Source organism: Pezoporus occidentalis, unplaced genomic scaffold (assembly GCF_034315485.1).
Source record: "Pezoporus occidentalis ecotype Australia unplaced genomic scaffold, CSIRO_AGI_Poc_V1 ctg92, whole genome shotgun sequence".
NCBI classification, from domain to species: domain Eukaryota; kingdom Metazoa; phylum Chordata; class Aves; order Psittaciformes; family Psittacidae; genus Pezoporus; species Pezoporus occidentalis.
In genome coordinates, this window is record NW_026916284.1 from 879,932 (window position 1) to 900,431 (window position 20,500).

Consider the following 20,500-nt stretch of genomic DNA (forward strand, 5'->3'; position numbering starts at 1 on the left):
AGCCCCAAACCCCAGTGCCCATATGAGGAACCCTGAACCCACAGTACCTATGGGGAACCCCAAACCCCAGTGCCCAAGGGGAACCCCAAACCCCAGTGCCCATGGGGAACCCCAAACCCCAGTGCCCATATGAGGAACCCCGAACCCACAGTGCCTATGGGGAACCCCAAACTTCAGTGCCCATATGAGGAACCCCAAACCCACAGTGCCTATGGGGAACCCCAAACCCACAGCACCCATGAGAACCCCAGTTTTGCTCACGGTGCTATAGGGATCTTTCCCCCCACTCCTTGCCCGGAGCGGGGAGTGCTGTGTGCATGAGGATACCCTCACTTCTTGGGGTACCCCTGTACTGCTTGGGGGTGCATTAATGATGCTTGCCCGGTGGAGGGGGGGACGACCCGCACGCTGCCTGGGGGTGCCCATTGGGGTCACTGTACTGCCTGGGGTGGGGGGTCCCCCATTGCTCGGAGGTCCCTACATTGTTGGGGGGGGGGTATCCCCACTCTCCCATCGGATTACACCATCCCCTTCCGTCCCCCCTTAAAGCGGCCCGACGGGGCGGGCCGCCACCTTAAGAGAGCCCCTCCTCCGGCGGGTTGGGGCGAGCCCTTCTCGGCTCGGCTCGGCACGGGTTGCCATGACAAGCATTTTCTCCCGCTAGCTCCGGGTCCGTTCCCTTTATATCCCCCCCCCTTTTCCTTTCCCCTCCTTCCCATGGCCAGCCGAGGGGGCTCCGTTGCCAATCGGGCGCTGCAGGGATCGAGGTGAGTGGTTTTGGGGGTGATTTCGGGTGGTTTTAGGGTGTTTTAAGGCGGGGGGGGGGGGGGAAGTAACGTGCCCATCGCCCCACCCGCGGCGGGGGGCCCCCGCCGCGGGTGGGGCGATGGGCACGTTGCTTTCCCCCCATCCCGTTCCTTCCCAATGGGAATCGCGCCTTCGGACCCCCCCCTCTTTTAGCATATAGGGTGGTGTAAGCTCCATTCAACTTGTTGCCTGCCCTTTGATGGCGGGGGGGGGCAGCGTGGTACTGGATGGAATTGAGTGGGGGGGATGCGGTGCTGTGGGGTTGATGGCTCCATAAATCCCATAGGGAAAGGCGGGGGGGGGGGGTTGCGGCAACAGAAGGGGGTGTGGGGGGGTCTTTCCGCATCCATGGGTCACGAAGGAGGTTGGGGGGGGGGGGGGGGCTGCGTTGTGTTTGCCTGTGGTTTCCCCCACACACACACGCTTTGCTTGCACCCAGCCGGCTGATAGGGACCATGAGGAGTAAAGGGGAGGGGGAAAAAGGGGAGGAAAAGGGAAATCAAGAGCTAAAAGCGAACCCTGCCCACATGGCCGGCAGGCAGGAGCCTCCTCCGCACTCCCTTTACCCTTTCCCTGCATCCCAAGCCTCCGAGCATCGCTCCGGGTCCAAGGAGCACCCTGGGGTGGTGAAAGGGGTGATGGTTTGGGTGTTCCCTTCCCTGCCTGGCCGGAGGGGAGTGGAGATGTGGCGAGGGGGAAGGAATGGAGGAGGGACAATAGGTTATTGTGCTCTTATCTCTGGAGACCTGGGCTTGGGTGGGGGCTTGGATTGCAGAGCTCAAACCAGCGCAGCCTGTTTGTGCCCGAGGTGGGGTGCAGAGGGGGGTGCCCCCCAACCGCTAATGGGGCAGGCGGGTTTGTGCCCTCAATCTTTCGCTTCCTTGAGCGCTCAAACGCACCCACATTATTTAATCATGAGCAAGAGGAGCTGACGTCCCCGCCAGCCCCACCTCGCAGCAGCACGGGCTTCCCTTCCCTGCTCCATGTGTGTGTCCGCCTGGGTCACCCTCCAAGGAAATTCCGCCCTTGGGATCAAGGGGGCTGGAGGTGCCCCCAAGTAGGGAAGGGGCTGGGTAGAGAGAGCCTTGGTGGTGGTCTTGGAGGCCTCCCGACCCCTTTAATTCCCTAAAGCCCGTTGGGAGCGGTTCCCTCGGAGATGTGGATCCTGTGCCCCGTGCCAAGGCGGGTGCCGCACCGGCGCGGCCCAAGGGATGCCCGGGATGGTGGTGTTGGTGCTGAGCTGCAAATGGAGCTGGGAAGCACCCAGGGCGTTGAGGCAGAGCTTCCCCGTTCCTTGTCCTTGCCCTGTACCTCGGAGCCCGGCCCCTCGGGGTGCGGGCTCCATCCTTGTCGCACCCTCGCTAGTGGCAGCGCCGCGGGTGATGTGCAGGGTCCTCTGCAGAGCCTGGGCTCTGTTGCTGCAGGCGAGGTGGGGCGAGCGCTGCAGGTACAGGCTTGAAGGGGTGAAGGTTGTCGTTGGGTGTTGTCGGCTGAGCCGGTGACGGAGGGAATTCCCTGCTGTGGATCCGGCTCTCGCTGCGCGCTCTGTGCTCGGTCGGGATCTCTTGCTGCCGGTGTGGCTGGAGCATCACGGAGCCTTGTGTGCAAGGAGCTTGGGATGTGCAGTGCTGGAGCCACCCCGGTCCTTGGGCAGGGAGGGCCCCGTTCTCCTCTCCACTGTTCTGCAGCACACCGGGGTGGAGCTGTGCCTGGAGTTCCCTCGTCTTCCCCAAGGCCTTCCCCTGCTGCCTGTGCAGGGAGATGAGCCTGCTCCTTCCTTCCCTGCCTGCACCTTGCAGGGGCTGCGGTTTCCCTGCCTGCTTCCTCCTCCTCTATTGGGCTCTTTGGGATTGTTTTCCACCTTTTCCTGTTGTTTTCCCCTCGCTATTAGGCCACGAGCAGGGCTTGCCCGCAGTGGTCGCGTGTGCCTGTTGCAGCAGCACTGGAAGGAGCTTGGTGCTGAGCAGCAGCTCTGCAGTGGGGACTTGCTGCCGATGCCTCTTTGCTCTGTGGCATGGACCAGGCTAGTGGAGCAGCTCAGAGTGACCGTGGCAATGGGATGCAGGTCCTTGGATGGGGGAGATGGCTGCTGCAGCATAAATGGGTACCACCTCCTTGGTGTTCCCCAGCTCCTGTGTTGCGCTGGGGGCAGCTGGGAGCGGATCCAGGCAGGGTGAAGGATGCTGTGTGATGCGTGTGGGCTGCCTGGAGCTTACTTGATGAGGATGGATGGAGGCAGAGATGTCCTCTCCATCATGATTCTGTACATGTGGAGATCTGATGTGCAGAGGAGGAAATAGATCTGCAAGTGAGCTGGGAATATGAACCCATCACTCTTGCCTTCATGCTGTGCCTGGGGTGGGGGAACAAGGACCTGTCCTGCGTTGCTGGTGGTGGAGATGCTCCTGGGGGATAGGGAGAGGGTGGTTGGTGCCTTCCTCCTCTCAAAACCAGGGCATGCAGAGGCCTCCAGCACTGAGCAGTGATGGGATGGAGGAGAGGGACAGGCAGGTGACAGCCCAGAGCTTCCCACTGCGTTTCCCAGTGACACTGGGACTGCGGGTCCGGACTTGGGGTCCCTGGATGCAGCTGGCCACAGGAGCCACGTTCCTGCCACCTCCTGCCAGTGCTTTGCGAGGCCGAGCTAATGAAACATCTGACTTTGATGTTTTAATTACTTGCTTTTGGCTTTAATGCAGGGGGATAATAGAGTTTCCATGGACTTATAAAGCCTGTGCCTCTATTTGTTCATTAGAAAGAGGAAAGGGGGGGGGGAAGAATCGCAGGGAAGCTCACCCTGGGTAGAGAAAGGAAGAAAGCAAATGCCTGAGACGTGCGGAGCGCTGGTGTGTCACCCCCCTGGATGGTGACTCTTTTAAAGCAGTAATTAAGCAACTTAGATCCCGGGAGAGCTCTCTGTGAGTAACCCATGAGTTCCGTGTCCTCCTGGATTTGTGAGCTTCTGGGAGGGGTCTTGGGTTTAAAGGTGGGAAGCTGATGCACAGCGACGTGCTCCAGGGGATGCAGGAGTCCTGGCTGGGAGCATCCCTCTGCCTGCACTGCCTGGGCAGGAGGGTGAGGGATGTGGGGACCGTGGTGAGGTGGGATTGTAGCATCATGGAATGGTTTGGGATGAAGGGATCTTAAAGCTCATCCAGTTCCATCCCCCCCTGCCACGGGTAGGGACACCTTCCACTAGAGCAGGTTGCTCCAAGCCCCATCCAACCTGGATGCTGGGTGCTTCTGGGATGTTGGTGCTTCTACATCGTGGCATCGTCCTAAACACTGTATGGACCGAGGGGACACTGCACATCGCTGACACTGGCCCTGCTTGTGGTCCTCTCCCTAAATCCTGTCACTAACTCGCTTCGGAGCAAGGGAACGGGCATGGGGAGGATCACCCCGCTGGGCAGTGCCAAGGGCTGGCTCTTTGCGTTGGCGAGGGTCCATGGGGACGCGCTGCTCCCCACTGCGTGCACCCCCCGGCCCGGGGACTCCTCAGCAGGGCGGCGGGAGCCAAGCCTTGGCCACTTGTCCCTGTTTTCTGCTGACGGGGAAACTTTTCCTTCTCTGCTTCCATGGCAGGGATGAGTCGGCAGCTGGGCTGAGCCGCGGCGCCGGCAGCCAGAGGAGCCGGGCGCTGCTGCGGCTGCAGGGGCCGGGCTCCATCGCCCCTTTTCCGCCTGTTTTATGCCGTATTCCCGTGTTTTCCTGCTGCTGCTGTGCCTGGGCAGAGCGCGGCGCGTAGGAGTCCCTACCCGGAAGAGTTTGTCCGGTGGGGACGGGGAGGGAGGAATCCGATCCCTCCTTTTCCCATGCTGGGATCCCAGCGCGCTTGAGCTTCCCGTGGCCCCCGCCAGCTCCAGAGCCCCCTGCGTGGCTCCGGCCTCCTGCTCCGTCGCGGCTGGCACTGGAGAGCCCCCCGACACGGATCCGGTGACTCCTCCAAGGCTCTTGGCATCTCCCTCTTTGTCTCCGGCACGGAAAGGTCAGCGCTGCCCAACTCGCCGCGGTCCGCTCCGGAGCTGTAAATAATCCGGATCCTTCAGGCTCCGGGGCTGATCCCGGCATCCTCCTCCTGGGGCAGAGCAGGGATCGGGCCGGATGGCGATGCCAGCCTGGGGGACAGGCGCTGAGGCCCGAGGCGCTCGCTGCAGCAGTGGCAGGAGCAGCGCGCCCTGCGCCAAGGGCAAGAGCCGGGATCGCGGCTCCCGGGATCCTGCCTTCCCCAGGCTAAAAATAAGCTTTTGGCCCTCATGGAGCTGCCTCTGCCCTGGGCGGGGGGGGTGGTGGGGTGTGTGTGTGTGCAGGGGACCAGCCCTGCCCCGTGGTGTCAGGGCCTGCCTGGGGCTGGCCGTGCCCTTTGCTCTTTGAGCATCGGATCCAGTGATGGGATTTTCAGGTCCGGGCTCGTGTTTCGGACAGAAGGTGTCTGCTTTTCAGCATGGTCTCTCAAGATGCTAATTCAGGACCCTGCTGCAGCAGATAGAGCTTTACTGTTCCTTCCCCAGGCCCACAGGGTGCCGATAGCCCTGACCAGCCCCATGGGGTGCCCTCGGCTTGTCTCACTCATGGAGATGCTGGCGCTCCATCTCTCTGTGCTTCAACCCTCCCCGGGGTTCGGTGACACGGCATCGCAGTGCTCCAGCTCTTCTTCATCTCTTCTCACCTTATCACCAGCTATTTGAAAGCAACCGCGGGGTTGCTGGAGCACTTGGCTGCGCGATGCTGTGCGAAAGCTGCTTTGTCACTTGCAGCTCAGAGGCTGTTGCTGCTGCAGGCAGCTGAGGGGCATGAGGATGAGGGAGAAGATGGCTCGGTCCTCTAGCATCTTCCCACCTCACCCACTTTCTGCAGGGTTAACACCCCCCCAAGCTCATCGCTGCCTTATGGGAGAGGAGGGCTCCATCTGTGACACTCGGGTGCCTGCTTCGCTCTGTGATGCTCCCATGAGCGTGGCACCTGGGCAGAGCAGCCGCGGCGCCGGCTGCATGCGAGCCCTGCCGTGACATCCCGCTGCAGCTGCCAGCCGGCAGCGCGTGGTGCCGAGCATTCCCAGCCCGCTCCCCCCCGGCATTCCCAGCCCGCTCTGGAGGGGCAGCCCCGTGGGCACGTGGCGGAGCTGAGAGCAGGGATCCGGTGCGGCCTCTGGGATGGAGGCAGCCCTGGGGTGACCCAGCCTGGGAGGGAGCTTGTGCTCCAGTGGGAGCCTGGTTAAATATTAGTGCTGCCTGTGGGGAAGGGAGAGGTTGGTTGGAGGGAGGAAGGGGTTTGCAGAGAGACATCAGAGGAGAGCTTAGAGCAGCTCCAGTGCCTAAAGGGGCTGCAGGAAAGCTGGAGAGGGGCTTGGGACAAGGGATGTAGGGACAGGCCAAGGGGAATGGCTTTAACCTGCCCGAGGGGAGACTGAGATGAGCTCTGAGGCACAAGCTCTTCCCTGGGAGGGTGCTGAGGCGCTGGCACAGGGTGCCCAGAGAAGCTGTGGCTGCCCCATCCCTGGCAGTGTTCAAGGCCGGGTTGGACAGGACTTGGAGCAAGCTGCTCTAGTGGAAGGGGTCCCTGCCCGTGGCAGGGGTTGGAACTGGATGAGCTTTGAGGTCCCTTCCAACCCAACCCATTCTATGGATCAAGGGCAGGCTGGGTCTGTGGCTGGTGCCGGCAGCCGGCACCACCAGGCTGGCAGTGGCAGAGCCCAAGTTGCCGGTGGGATTTGCTGTGGGGCTGTAGCCACGCTTGAATTGTGCCTTGTGAGGGTTGGATCCCTTGTGCCAGCGCCGCTGCTGGCATGCAGGGTGGGGGGGGAGCTCCAGCACCATCCCACCTCTCCGCATTACTCAGTGCCGGGGGCTTATCCCGTGTGCAGGCAGAGCTGGCAGCGAGGCCGGGCTGCGAGTGCCTGGGGATGCTGGGGGAAGGAAAGGAAGCGCAGGGTGAATCAGCTGCAGGGAGCTGGGACCAGAAGCTTGGCTTGGCTGCGGAGAAGCTGGGAGCGTGGCTGGATCATTCCGGGGTGTCCTGGTGCAGACGTGGCTCTGAGTCACCGCATCCTGCTTGGGAAAGCGCAGGGACCCACAGCTTTCACCCGAGCAGCCGTGAAGGGTCTTTCGGTGATCACTCGTTCCTTGTAGGGCCAGGGCTGCTCTCATCACCCAGGGACACATCTGGAGCTGGGGGGACCCTTCCTATAGGCAGTGTCCCATAGAGCTGTGGCAGTGTGAAGCTGCCCAGCCTGCATTTTCCGGTGTGACTGGTGCTGCCTATTTTTAGTTGTCCAAATGAAGCTTGTCTGAATGATGTCTTTTGAGGTTTATTTGAGGGAGGAGGCCTCAAGTGGTGTTATTTCCCAAGTGACAAATTGCTCCGGAGCCTGACCCCAAAGGGACTGTCCGAAACACACGAAGGGAAGGACCAGAACAGCTCAGTGTGTCCAGGCGGTGATTCCTCTTGGAGAGCTTCAGGGAGTACCTGGGGGTGTTTCCCAAGCCTTTTCCTCAGGGGGGGAAGGAGGAAGCAAGCAGCCAAGACCCGTTCATCTCCCCATGGGGGCAAAACCAGCTGCATACCCTCAACCCGCTACCTGCTTCAGCATCCCTGGGGCACGCTGCATCCCTGGGTGCCTCCCGCATGGCTGCTCCATGGAGTATTAAATCCATGGGCTGCTCTTCCCGGGGGCAGTTTGAATCCTTTGGCGTGTGCTGGGTGCCAAATGCAGCCGATGGGATGGCGGGAGGTGGCTGCTTTGCCTGCTGGAGCCATGGGTCAGGGAGCTGATGTTGCTCTGTAGGTGCCTGTTTTGAGAGTGGCTCTCTGGGTACCCAGTGGATGCTCGAGGGCTGGCTCCCCTCAGTGCAGCCATGGGTGAGCCAGAATCCTTCCGCAGCGTGCTCCGGCTCCATATCCGCCCTTCAAGCCTGTTGTCCTAACTCCTGACCCCACTGCCTTTCATCTCTTCCCATTCATTGCTTCCCTTCTTGGCATTGTTTTTCCCACTCTTTCCATCTCTCCCTGTCTGTGCCTCCTGTCTGTGGCTGTGCTCATCTTTCATGCGCCTGGTTTCGCCTGGCTGGGCAGCAGCTTGGGCATCCCACCCCTACTTTACCTGGGAATGGCCCTTCCTCTTCCTCCTTCCCTTCCTCTTAGCATCTGGGTGTTTCTCTGCAGGGCAGCAGCTGGGGGATCCTCTCGCTCCTGCAGTTGAACGTGAAATGCATCAAATCCTTGCAGGATGCTGCAGTTTATGCTGCTGCAGCACCGGGGGGGGGGGGGGTCGGGACGGGACACCTGTGCTGTGTGCAGGTGTCCTCTGCTCTCCATGGGCAGATGCAGCCTGCAGCGAGAAGGCTGGAGGTGTTTCCTGCCCTGCCGGGCACTGCTATTCACGGGACTGTCCCTTTTCCCTTTGGAAAGGACAATGAGGGATCCTCCCTTCCTCCTCCCACTTCCCCCCCCACACACGCAGCTGCCTGCACAGGCTGGCTCCAGCTCATTGAGGTGATGGCTTTGGGCAGAGCGTTGCTGAGAAGGGACCCAGAAGAGCGGGGAACGGAGGGTCCTCCCCAGGGTGTGGTGTAGGTGGTGCTGGGGGACCCCGGATGGTGCTGGGGGACCCTGATCCGAGCAGGCTTCCTCGGCAGTGACGCTTGGTCGCTGCGTTCCATTGCTCTTGTAATGCAGAGGCTGAAAGCACTCGCTCTGACCCTGCCTGGGGTCAGAGGATGATGATGGATGCCACAAGGGGATGCAGGCTCGCTGCAGGCGGCGCGGCTGCCTCCTGTACCCTGGCACCAGCCGTGTGCTGGCTGTGGTGTGAGCCGCTCGCTGTGTTCCCTGCCGATCGCCCTGCTCCATCCCTCCGTGCGCTGCCGGCTGCCAGCGCAGCGCCCCTAACACCCGGATCGCAGCGGTAATCTCTGCCCTATCGCTGCTAAAGCTGCCATTTATCCCCAGATTAGCGCTGGGGCTTGGATACCCACCCCTCCAAGTGCCGGGGAAAGCTGCCCACAGCTCCGCATCCAGCGCAGTGCGGAGCGGCCGGTGGCCGGCTCTCACCTCGGGTGACCCTGGGTTGTGCCATGTAGGGCTGCTTTGTTCCTATTGCTTGGAAGCTGCGGGCCTGGCTCCTGTGCTAGCGGGGGCATTGCTGGGCTCTGAGCCCCACCGTGCAATTGGGGTGTCCTTGTCCTTGTATCTTGTCCCAGCTCTTAAGCAAGGGAGTCTGATTGAAGCAGAGCTCAATCCAAGCTTGGGAATCATCGCAGGTTCAACCCCAGGAGGGATGTTTTAGGGGGGCACAACCTCCAGGCTGCCCTCTCCCTGCAGGGTGAGGTGGGATCTGTGGGCACAAAGGATGCGCTGGAGGGGGCACAAGGCACCGTCCCGCTCGGAGGGATGCGGGAGGTGGGAACCTCGCCAGCGCTGGCACTTGAGGAAAGGGATCTCCCAGTTTCCTGGGGTTCCTGGCACAGTTGGGAGCCTCTGGGGCGTTGCCTGAAGCCGGGAGGGAGTGCGTGGGGTTGGAGACGCTGCATAAGCAGGGTGGCAGGTCAGGATGGTGCTGGGCGCCTGCGGCGCAAGGGTGTGTGCCTGCATGGAGGTGGGACAGGGCTGGGAATGGCGGTGCCCAGCACATCAGGGCTCCATGGCTGCATCCGTAGTGTTGGATTGGGTCCTGTTTTGGGGTGCAGTGGGCATCGTCCCCAGTCATTGGGAGCGGACGTGCAGCATCCATGAGGATGCTGGTGCTGTCGGCACGGAGCGCTGCAGCAAACACCTCTTGGCAAGGGCTCAGCTTCCATCGGGCGACCTTTAAATGTATTGGCACTTAATTAAACAGGGGAGCGGTGTTAAAATGCAGTGACACCTTGTGTAGGCAGAGGGCTGGAACGTGTTGGCTGGCTCTGGATTACCTTGGGGCTGTGGCTGGCACTTCTGGGAAGCGCAGCTCTAACAAAGAGGCTTTGACAAGCGGATCCGGTGCGTGTGTTCCCCATCCACCCGGGCACATCCCGTCCTGGGTACCCCCAAAGCATCCATGCGGTGGGATGCAGCCCAGAGCCAGGGCTGGAGTGTCTGAGTGGGATGGGTGTCCCTTTGCCTGCTGGCTCCCGTTCTCCTCCTTGGCATTTCACACCCTGTGGATGCAGCTTCACTTTGGTACCCATTTCCCAACCAGGTCCCTGCTCTTGACATCAGTAACCAGTTCTCCAGCCGCAGGACTCGTGTGGTGATGTGGGATGGGTGCACGTGCCCTCCTGCACCGCTCTGCCTTATCCCAGCAACTGCCTGGGATGAGCTCCTTCCCCTGCCCCTCCCCGTGCTCTCCTGGCCCATCTGGCTCTTCCCTCGCATTTATTGGTACGGAGTTTTCCAGGCTGTGATTTCCCTCTTGTGCTCTGCCCAGATTTGCTCTCCCGATGATACCACCTTTGCTCTGCAAGGGTTTAATTTGGTGCCCGGGATGCAGGCTTTCTTCCCTCGGATAAATATTGCCTTTCGGTCCTTCTGCGTCTCTCCCGCTCTCCCTCCCTCCCTTTAATTAGACTTCTTACTGCATGGAACAGTTTGCAGTTATATATGGAAAACAGCCTACACTTTCCCAGGAGCGGGGCATGTCGGGAAGGGAAACGGGAGCAGCCGGCGCGCTCTCCCTGGGAGCTCGTGTGTTTTTCCTATCGCAGACACGCTTTTCCCGGCTCTATTCCTTAACCCTTTGGAGCAGGGAGGGTGCCCATAACCCCCCCCTTGGTCACTGGCTCACCCCCTTCACCTGGAATTCCCCTCTCTGCTTGGACTTCTGAATGGGAAAGCATGGATTTGTGGGCCAGCGCCACGGATACCTCCTAGCCGGGATCATGGGGGAAGTTATCCAGTGCCCAGCACACCATCCATCCGGGATGTGATCCAGAGCAGGACTGCGCGGGAGCCCTTGGAGCTGGGTCGGTTGGGAGCTGTGGGTGCTGGATCCGGGGGCACCCATCCCGTCCCCCTTCCTTGTGTGGTGAGGGTGGCTGGAGGGATGCTGCCGTCCCCAGCCCGTTGCCGTGTCCTCATGGTTGGGATCTGAGCATTGGGTCAACCCTGTGCTGCCTGCTTTGGGGTGGTTGAACTCGATGGGGTTCCCCTGTAGAGCATCCCAGCTTTGGGGGACCCCTGCTCACCGCTGTGCTAAGGCACTGATGGTCCATGTGGTGTCAAACAAGCTCTGCTCCCCCTGCCTCAGTTTCCCTGTTGGAACAAGAGGATATTTCATCATTATTGCTGCTGGTTTGGGTTCTGCATTGGGGTTTTTCCTCTCTACCACGCTCGGCAGGAGCAGCTCATTGCAGTGCTGCCATTGAGGTTGGTGCTGTGCTCCCCCAGGTGTCTTGGGGGGCCCGGAGACCCAAGGGCTCAGCCTCTCCTCTGGTTTCCAGAAGCTGATGCTTCTCCAAGCTGCTGCTGGGAGGAAGTGACTGGGTCTATTTTAAGCCCCCGGGGATCTTCAGGGTAGGAATCCCCTGTCCCTGTGTAATACTGCTATAAATACCCCTGTACCCATGCGTCCTGCCTGGGTGCTGTTTGCTGGGGAGGCTCCTGGTGCTCTCTGGGTCGGTTCTTGCCTGCTGGTTTTCACCGGGTTTCAAGCGGAACAGGATGGAGTTGGGATTGCCAGGGCTGGCAGAGCGCTGGTGCTGCCCCATGTGTGTAAGGAGCAGGGATGTGTGGGGAGATGAGGCCCATTGGAGAGCATCTGCATCCAGTGCTGGGCTGCCACATCCGATGGTGGGAGCCCCAGGAGAAGCTGCGTGGGGATGGAGCATCTGCAGAGGGGTGGGATCCCAACTGCCCATCCCATGGGATCATCGGCGTCATCTCCCTCCTGCAGCAGGGTGCTGAGACCAGCGAGCATCCGGGTGTGCCATGAACTGGGAGGATCCCGGCTGGTCAGAGCGTGGGGCTGGGATGTGACGGTTGCTCAACATCCATTAGGTCAGTGGTGCTGCAAGAGGAGTTTGGGAGGCGGAGTCCCAGGCCTGGTTTGCTGCCTTATCTATCATCATCCCTATCTATCCTATCATCAAGTCCACGCTCTGCAGTCTTGAAGTCGCCTAAATCCCAACCCGTTCCCTCTGTTCCTTTGGTCTTGCTCTAGGCTGTAAACCCAGCACAAGAACAAGCACAGGGCTGTGTCTATGGTGGGGCTGATGTGTTCCATGGGGGAAGCCGGTGGGAGCTCCTTGCCCTGCACACCTCCGCAGTGGGGCATTGCAAAACACATTGAAGGGCAAGGAAAGAGTGAAAGAGTTGCCCAATGTGATGCCTCATTGCCTGGTACCCCCCCGGTGCTCCCGGCTGGGGTGTGAGGAACCTGTTTCTTGATGCTGTGAGAGGGAGAAGGGATGAATGAAGCCTGGTGCCAGGGTCCATCGCAGCCCCTGGTGCTGCGCACTGGGGATGCTTTGCCTCCCCAAGGGATGGAGGGCAGCAGGTATGTGCTGGTTGGGGTTTGCTCTCCGTGTGCTGCTGCATTCCTCCACCGCTTGTGCTACCTTGTAAAGCACAAAAGGATAATGAGAGGAGCGGGCTTGATTTAGTGCAGGCGCCCTCGAGAGAAATACCAAGGCCTTAGATGGAAACATTCCCCTTGACAGCTCGCCTGGAGACTCCCTCCGTTCCCTTTCTTTTTCCACCTCCCTGGAATTCCTCGGCTGCTGCACCCTCTGGCTCAGGGAAGCCCCGGGGCTGAGGGCAGATTCCTGAGCCCCCAGCACCCACCAAGGCTCTGGCAGCTGGTACCTTTTCCATGTGGATGCTAAAAGATGCACGGGGATGCAGCGGGTTTTGGGGGACCACGTCACGGATCGCTGCATGCTCTGTGCCCCCGCAGCTTGCCCTGTGTTCTCCTGCCTCCAGCCCCTTCCCTGCCTCTCCCAACAGCTAATTGCTGCCCCAACTGTTTTCCTGCCTTCGTTAAACACCAGGGAAAATGGAGCTGTAATTAGTGGGGGCTGATGGCAGCTGCTCGTGTTCCCGGTGGAGTGGCCTGCAAGGAGAGATGCTCTCTCGGAGAAGGTCGCCTTTGCTTGCCTTTCACTGGTGCTTTCCACAAAGCCTTGGTCCCCAGTGTGTGGCTCAGAGCTGCCTTTTGGTCCCCAGACCCTGCTAACAGAGGAGGAGGATGGTGTAGCGCTGCTTGGGCAGGGTGATGCTCTGGTTTCTTCCTCATCCCTAGAATCATGGAATGGTTTGGGTTGAAGGGACCTTAAAGCTCCTCCAGTTCCAATCCCTGCCATGGGCAGGGGCACCTTCCACTAGAGCAGGTTCTGCTCTAAGGTCTCCCCAGAGCCTTCTCTTCTCCAGGCTGAACCCCCCCAGCTCTCTTACCCTGTCACCCTAGTGCTGGTGTTCACGCTTGGTGACAACCAAGCCCATCCCAGCGAGGTGATGGGTTGCTGGGGACACGAGGGCTGATTCGTCCCCTTGCCCGTGTCTCTTTGTGTCACAGGACCCTGGGGTTCGCTCCCACCTGCAGGAAGCGTGTTCCTCGGCACAAGGTGTAGGAGGACTGCTCCATCTCTGTGGGCTGTGCTGACGGTGCCATCGGGGCCAGCTGTGTGTGATGGCATCACCCATTGCCTGCAGGAACCGGGTGGGTTCCGTGTGTCCCCACTCACTGAGGGTGCGTAGGACTCAGCTGGGGATTGGGACTTCAAGTTGTGCCTGAGGGGATGGTGGGTTCATCCCCCATGTGGATGCAGGAGGCGGTGATGCTGCCTTTCCCAGGGGGTTAGAGTGGGAGCAGCCTCCAGCTGCTCCTGGCCCTGCAGCACGTTTGCACTGGGGTTGGTGTTTGCGGGTGCAGCATCAGCCCTGTGCTGTGCTCTGCGACTTGGTTAACCCTGGCTCGCCACCAGCGCTTCCGGGCTGTTTCCAGCTCCTTTATCACCTCCAGGGAGTGTTTAGTCGTCGTGTCCCCCCCCCAGTCTTGTAAGGTGAAGGCTGAGAGATTCTTCCCCTTTGCTGCAAGGATTGCTCAGAACGGAAGGGAGATGCCCAGAGAAGCTGTGGCTGCCCCATCCCTGGCAGTGCTCAAGGCCAGGTTGGACACAGGGGCTTGGAGCAAGCTGCTCCAGTGGAAGGTGTCCCTGCCCGTGGCAGGGGTTGGAGCTGGAGGAGCTTTGAGGTCCCTTCCAGCCCAAACCAGTCTGGGATCCTAGGGTGCTGCTGTCACTGGCGTCTCCCCCATCCCAAGGTTCTCCCGCACCCATGGAGCATCCTGTGGTTGGTGTCACTGGGGGGGGGGGGTCCCTCACTGGTGGGTGCTGGGGTGGCCCCATTGGGAAGAGAAATGCCCCTGGGGCAGCCCCAGGCCACTGCTGGGGTGGAGGAAGCGGATGCTGCAATGGGAGGAGGAGGTAAGGTCCTGTGGGTGATGCAGGTGCCTGCCCGGGGCTGGGCCATGTCTGGTCTTGGTACCCAGGGCCTGCAGGAAGGAGCACAGAAGGAGGATGCTTGTGTTACAGGGAGAAGGGGCTCAGACCCAGCTCCCTCGTGCTGCTGGTGCAGGATACTCCGAGCGCTCTGTTTGGGGGTGTTCCAGCCTGGCTTTGCCTCTTCCACCCTCCCCTGCTTGGGGCATGGCCCCGCTCCACGGTGTCAGTGTGGAAGGTTCAGGCCCCCACACCACGACCTGCTCTGGCATCCGTGGTCCTGCGCCTCCTCCTTGGATGTGAGCGAGCACTGGTGGAAGCACAGCCTCTCAGCTGGAGCTTTCCATTTCCAAAGGGAAAAATCTTAAACCCAGGCCAGGAATGGGGAATTTGGGGGGTTTGGGTGGTTTTTTTTTTCCCCTCTTTGCTTGGCAACATAAGCTGCATCCCTGACAGCTTTACATCGAGTTTACCATGGCAACCTACAGCAGCCCAGCGTTTCCAATGCCCCATCCCTGAAGTGGGAGAGGAGACGAGCCCTGGTGGGTGCTGCTGAGGGGCTGGGAGTGAAGGATAGTGAATGGGGTGGCCTCTTGTACTGCTGCAGCCAGGCACATGCTTGGGGAATGGGATAAACTGTCCTCCACATGGCCTGAGGGTTGCTCCATGGGCCTGATCCTGCCTGGCGAGCGGGTGGGATTTGTGGCTCCGGGCAGGGGATGTGGTGGCTGGTGTTGCTCTTCCTCAGCACGGTGCTTTCCGCCCTGGGTAGCGGGAGATGTCCAGGCTGGAGCGAGATGCAGGAGGAGCTGAGGTGTGGATTTCCCTCTCCTCCATGGGTGTAGAACCCAGCAGAGCTTGCTCAGGGCTTGCTCCATTGCTGCTGCTGTGCTGGGGTGGGCAGGACGGTGTTCACCATGGGTCTGAGTGTGCTGAGCCAGGAGGATTCATGCCCTTTCCTACTGGCCCCAGTGCTCAGGCAGCATCTACAGCCTGGTGTGTGCTGGGCGCTGGTGCCATGGGCTGTGCCACCCGCCGTGGGCTGTACCACGCAGCCTGGCGTGGCTGAAGGTGTCGCACGTGGCGTGGCTTAGACACCCCTTGTCCCTCCGAGCATCCCGCTTTCCTCTCCTTCCTGCTTCCTCCTTGTGTCCCGCTCCGAGGGCTGCTCCGGTGCCAGCCCGTGGCCACGTTCCCAGCCAGGACAAGGTCTAATGTGGCTGTTTGTTATTCCGGGCAGGTTTGCCTGCAGCACCACATTGGCTGCTCCTTCCCGGAGCCTTCCTGCTCCTGCCCCCAGGCCCATGGATCAGGAGCATCCCTGTCCTTCACGCTGCCGCCTCCAAACTGCTCCCGGTCTGCAGCCACCCTTGTCCTGCTCAGGGATGCTCTTTGGGGGGTGATAATGCATCACCTGGGGGTCCCATGCAGCCATTCCCACACAGGACAGTCAGGCTTCTCTTGGGTGCTCCCCTCTGGGCTCTGCTTTCTTGCCCTGGTTCCTAAGGGACCCTCAGGGGGGGACCCTTCTGCCTCTCCAGTGCCTGGGGGGCTCTGGGAATGAGTTATTGGAGTTGGGGACAGGTTGCTGGATGCTGCTGGAGTCATTAGGAGCTCGTTGGAGCGTTGGCTGTTAGGGAAGGCTGAGTGCAGCGCCCTGATTGCCTGGGATGGATGCTTCCAGCCTGTCCTGTGGGGCAGGAGCAGGTTGATGCTCTGACCCCAAACGGGGCTGGAGGAGGATGCTCGGAGCGGACAACAGGAGCTTTCCTCCACCACGGTCCCTCCTGTCATTAGAGCAAGCCCCTGGGGCTGGAGGTGCTGGGCATGGGCTGGTGATGATGGGTGCCCCTGAGCTCCTCCAGGGGTAATTATGGACTAGGCTGTACAGTGTTAATTAACTGTCTTAGCCTCTAAGCTCTCATCAGAAGTTCTTGGTTGCTATGAAAGAGAGGGGAAAATGAGTGTGTTGAGGTGGGGGGAATGAAGCTTTTTACTCTTAATCAGCAGGAGTCTGTTTAATTGGACCTGTGCCCTCCTGCCCCCCGCTGCCAGCAGCTTCATGCCTCTGAAACACAGATGAGCTCAGCTCTGTGAGGAGCCATGGGGTGACCGGGCTGGGTATGGTCGGGGATGCTGGTGAGCTCTGCTTTATGGGGCAGCAGCGATGCTCTGCCCGAGGGTGCGTGTTTGGGTGCCCCAGGAGCTGCAATGCATTGAGGGGAGGATGTCCCTGTGCTCCCCATCCCTCTGCTGCCTGCAGTCAGTAGACAGGACCCTCCTGCAGTGATGTCCCTGAGGTTCCGTTGGTGCCTGTTGCCTCCTGATAACACCAAGAGCCGCCCTGGGTGTTGCTGGTGGGGTTGGAGCTCCCAGGGACCAGGGTGTGCAGGGAGGGGGTTGCAAAGCTGGTGTGAGCAGGGCTGGAATTGGGGGCATTTGTTGCAGGGTGCTGTCGGGATGGTCCCCTGATGGTCTGGTGCCTGTCTGGTGAGTCTGGGATGGCTGGTGCATCCCCTGTGCTCCTGGGAAGCAGTGATGGATGTTTTCCCTCCTCCTTCCCATCTCTGCTTGCTCTGTTGCCTCTGATGCTGCCTCAGTGACCGTTCCCCATTTGTTATTCATTTATATCACTCTAGGAAAGGTTTCATTTTCTCTCCATAAAGAGCCTCCCTTGCAGGCTCTTTGCCTCTGTAGTGCTGCAGAGGTGCCTGGGAGCATCGCTGCTGCCATCCGAGCTTGCATCAGGGAAAGCCTTTTCTTTCCCCTTCTGACCAAAGCAGCTCCCCCATTCAGTGGACACTTTCCACTGGAGCAGCTTGCTCCAAGCCCCTGGGTCCAACCTGGCCTTGAGCACTGCCAGGGATGGGGCAGCCACAGCTTCTCTGGGCACCCTGTGCCAGCGCCTCAGCACCCTCACAGGGAAGAGCTTCTGCCTAAGAGCTCAGCTCAGTCTCCCCTCTGGCAGGTTAAAGCCATTCCCCTTGGCCTGTCCCTACATCCCTTGTCCCAAGCCCCTCTCCAGGTTTCCTGCAGCCCCTTTAGGCACTGGAGCTGCTCTCAGGTCTCCCCTTCAGGAGCCTTCTCTTGTCCAGGCTGCCCCAGCCCAGCTCTCTGAGCCTGGCTCCAGAGCAGAGCTGCTCCAGCCCTCGCAGCATCTCCATGGCCTCCTTTGGACTCACTCCAACAGCTCCACATCCTAACATTCCCATCATAAAGCCCTTTAGGTTGGAGAAGACCCACAAAGCCATTGAGTCCCACCATTAACCCAGCAGGTTTTAGCAGCTTCCCTGCTTCCTGCTGAATGATTCCACTGATGGAAGGTCTGGGTGCTGCGAGCCCCATCCTGTCGCTGCCGTCTCTCGGGATGCTCTCTCCTACCTGCCAGCACTGCGGTGATCCGGTGCTCCCGGGCCAGCAGCCCATGCAGGAAGCAGCTGTTTTCCACTGCCGAGGTGTATTTTTAACCCCCGGTGAATGGGAGCGTTTCTGTGTGCCGGGTGGCCGGGCTTGAGTGAAGAACCACCTGGGAGCTCTTCCTGCCCGGCCCCCGTGCTGCCGATGGTTTTCCCTGCACTCAAACACCCCACACAGCCCATGCCGAGCCTATCCCTGCTCCCTCCCAGCCCAACTCCTGCTCAGCCAGGTTCTATGGTGACCCCCGGGGCTGGATGAGCGTAAAGGTGCCTCTAAACCACGTTCCTCCTGGTGGGTGCCCATCCTTGGGTACCGCTGCATCCCGTGTGTTTATGAGGAGGCCTTCCGACGCTGATATTTTTGTTTCCCATCCCTTGTTTTTGCAGCTCCAGTTGCTGTGGTATCCAGGGAGCCCTCCTCCTTCTGCAGGAGATGCACGCTGGTCGTTGCTAAGGTCGCCTCCGCGGTAACATGCACATCCTGTTTACACCTTTATCCGGAGAAGTTGGGCTTGGATAGAGGCACCCTCTTCACCCGGGCAGCCCCCAGGGAAGGGGCCGTCCCGAGCATCCCCTCACCAGAGCCTCGAAGGAAGGTGCTGCAGGAGCCGCCAGCCGCAAGATGACGAACAACGTGGCCGACCACCACCCCGGGAACTCGGTTGCTGAAGGCAACCATGAGGGGGACTTTGGTTGCTCCATGGTGGAGCTCAGGAACCTCATGGAGCTGAGGAGCGCCGAGGCGGTCGCCCGGCTCAATGACTCCTATGGCAGCGTGCAGAACGTCTGCAAGAGGTTGAAGACGTCGCCGGTTGAAGGTAAGCGGCTGCCCTGTGCGGGGGGACCACTTGCTTGGATGCCTGTGGGATGCAGCTGGTGGCTCCGACAGCGTGGTCCCATCCCAAGCCTTGTGGGAGGTGGCTCCCTGCATCCAAATGGAATGATCACTTAAGGCAGAGAAGGAGGCAAAAGAAGTGAAGCATCTTCCCTAGGGATCCCTTGAGGCATAGCCTGGAGCCCTGCATCCCCTGGGAGGTGGGATGCAGGCAGGGGCGAGGAGCTGATGGGGCATAAGAGGGATGTGTGGGAGCTCCTCTCTGCTGCTGCCCCTCAGGTCAGTTCCCAGCCGTTCCCCTATATAATTAGTACTAATGGAGGGCTGTGTGTGGTGGGGGTGAAGGAGAGTGTGAAGGTAGAAAGGGCTGTGTGGAGCTCATCATCCCTTACCAGTGAGCCAGGGCAGGCACTGGGTGGCTGTGGGTGTCTTTGCACCCCTTCCTTGGCATTAAAAGAGGAGGAGAGAACCCCTGCTTACCTGGGCTTGGGAACAGGATGCGGCCCCAGGGCGCTGTGTGGGCTGGGGGCTGTGGCTGTGCCTCGGCGCTGGGAACTCGGTGTTATTCTTAGTGCTGTAAGCTGGGGATTAGCGTGTTTCCCAGCTGTGAGCGGGACCGGGAAGGAGAGACAATATCGGGATGTCATTAGAGAAGGGGGGGAGTCCCGGTGGAAATACCAAGTCCAGGTCACAAAACAATGTGCTTGGCTTTGCCAAAGTGGGAGCAGGATCCTTGGGACTGGGAGGAGAGGGGAGGGAAGGGAGAGGACCCAAAAGGCTCGGCCGTGGCCCTGTGGCAGGGCTGCTCCTGGATCCGGGCGCTGCTTCCAGGCAATGATGGGTGTCGCTGTGCCTGGTGCCCCCAGCGCATCCCTGCCTCTGGAGCTTTGCTGTGTGTCCCAAACGCCGTCCTGTTGAGCACTGAGAGCGAAGAAAGGGGATTTCCTATAAGCTGGGGTTTTTAGGAAGGGATTTTGAGGCCTGAGTCACCTCCACCTGATCCCATCGGAGTGAGGTGTTCGGCTCCAGCTGTGTCTCTAGGGTGAGACACCCAGGGAAAGCCCAGCAAGGTTGAAAGCTGCAGGCTGGAGCATGTCCCTGCCTCGATGCATCCCTGGGGAGGTAGGGAGTGGGATCCACCGGCTCTGGAGAGCTTGGGGTGTGTGTGCAGGTGGGATGCCCCAGCTGGGGTTCAGAGGATGACATGGAACGAGGGAACACCAGCCACATCTTGGCATGTGCAGGGTGGGATCTGTGTGTGAATTCCCCCTGGGAAGTCATAGAATCAGAGAACCACGAAATGGTTTGGGTTGGAAGGGACCTTAAAGCTTATCCAGTCCCACGGGCAGGGACCCCTTCCACTAGAGCAGCTTGCTCCAAGCCCTTGTGTCCAACCTGGCCTTGAACACTGCCAGGGATGGGGCAGCCACAGCTTCTCTGAGCACCCTGTGCCAGTGTTCATGATGTGAAGGGTGAAGGTTTTGCCACCCAAAAGCAGCTTTCCCAGCCTGCAGGGTCTCTGATGCAGGGGGGTGTTCTCCTGCTGTCCCTTGTGGCCTCCATCCAAAGCTTCCCATCCACATCCCCACTAACCGGGTCCCCCCAGCCCCTGCAGTGGCCCCGGTTGGGAGGGATTTGCTGGCAACCTGGAGCCATGGTGCCCATGGCATCTGCTCTTTGCAATAGGTGAATTGGAAACCCCCAGCACCTCCCAACCTGCCCCAGGAGGGTGTGGGAGCTCTGGGGTCATGCCTATGGATGGGACATAGGCTTTGGAAGGAGCCACGTGTGCAACCTTCCATGCCCTGTGGCAGCATCCCGCATCCTCGTGCGGGAGCACGTGTGTGCCCAGCGCACGCGGTGCCTCCCCAGCCCTGGCGCTGAGTCAACCCGCAGCAGTTAGCCACATTTTCCATCCATCCATCCGGCTGCAGACCTTGGGATGGGTGGGAATCGGGGCTGGGAGATCCCAGGATCCTTCTGCCTCGTCACGGCTGGGTGGGGACCGGGCGCTGCTCCAGCTCATCCCCTCC

At 60.4% G+C, this 20,500-nt stretch overlaps 1 protein-coding gene across 6 annotated transcripts in view; it reads left to right on the forward strand.

The window, feature by feature from the left end:
- The first annotated feature begins 617 nt into the window (after positions 1–617).
- Positions 618–20,500, forward strand: part of ATP2B4 (ATPase plasma membrane Ca2+ transporting 4) — a 44,124-nt gene continuing 24,241 nt past the window's right edge. For 5 of the 6 annotated variants that reach the window (XM_062605498.1, XM_062605493.1, XM_062605495.1 and 2 more), the window contains exons 1-2: positions 618–767; positions 18,020–18,450. In XM_062605498.1, coding sequence (XP_062461482.1) covers positions 18,255–18,450 — 196 coding nt within the window. In that variant the 5' untranslated portion in view covers positions 618–767; positions 18,020–18,254. Of the gene's footprint in view, positions 768–4,608; positions 4,796–18,019; positions 18,451–20,500 lie in introns of those variants that run through there. The other variant, XM_062605494.1, reaches the window with a different exon arrangement.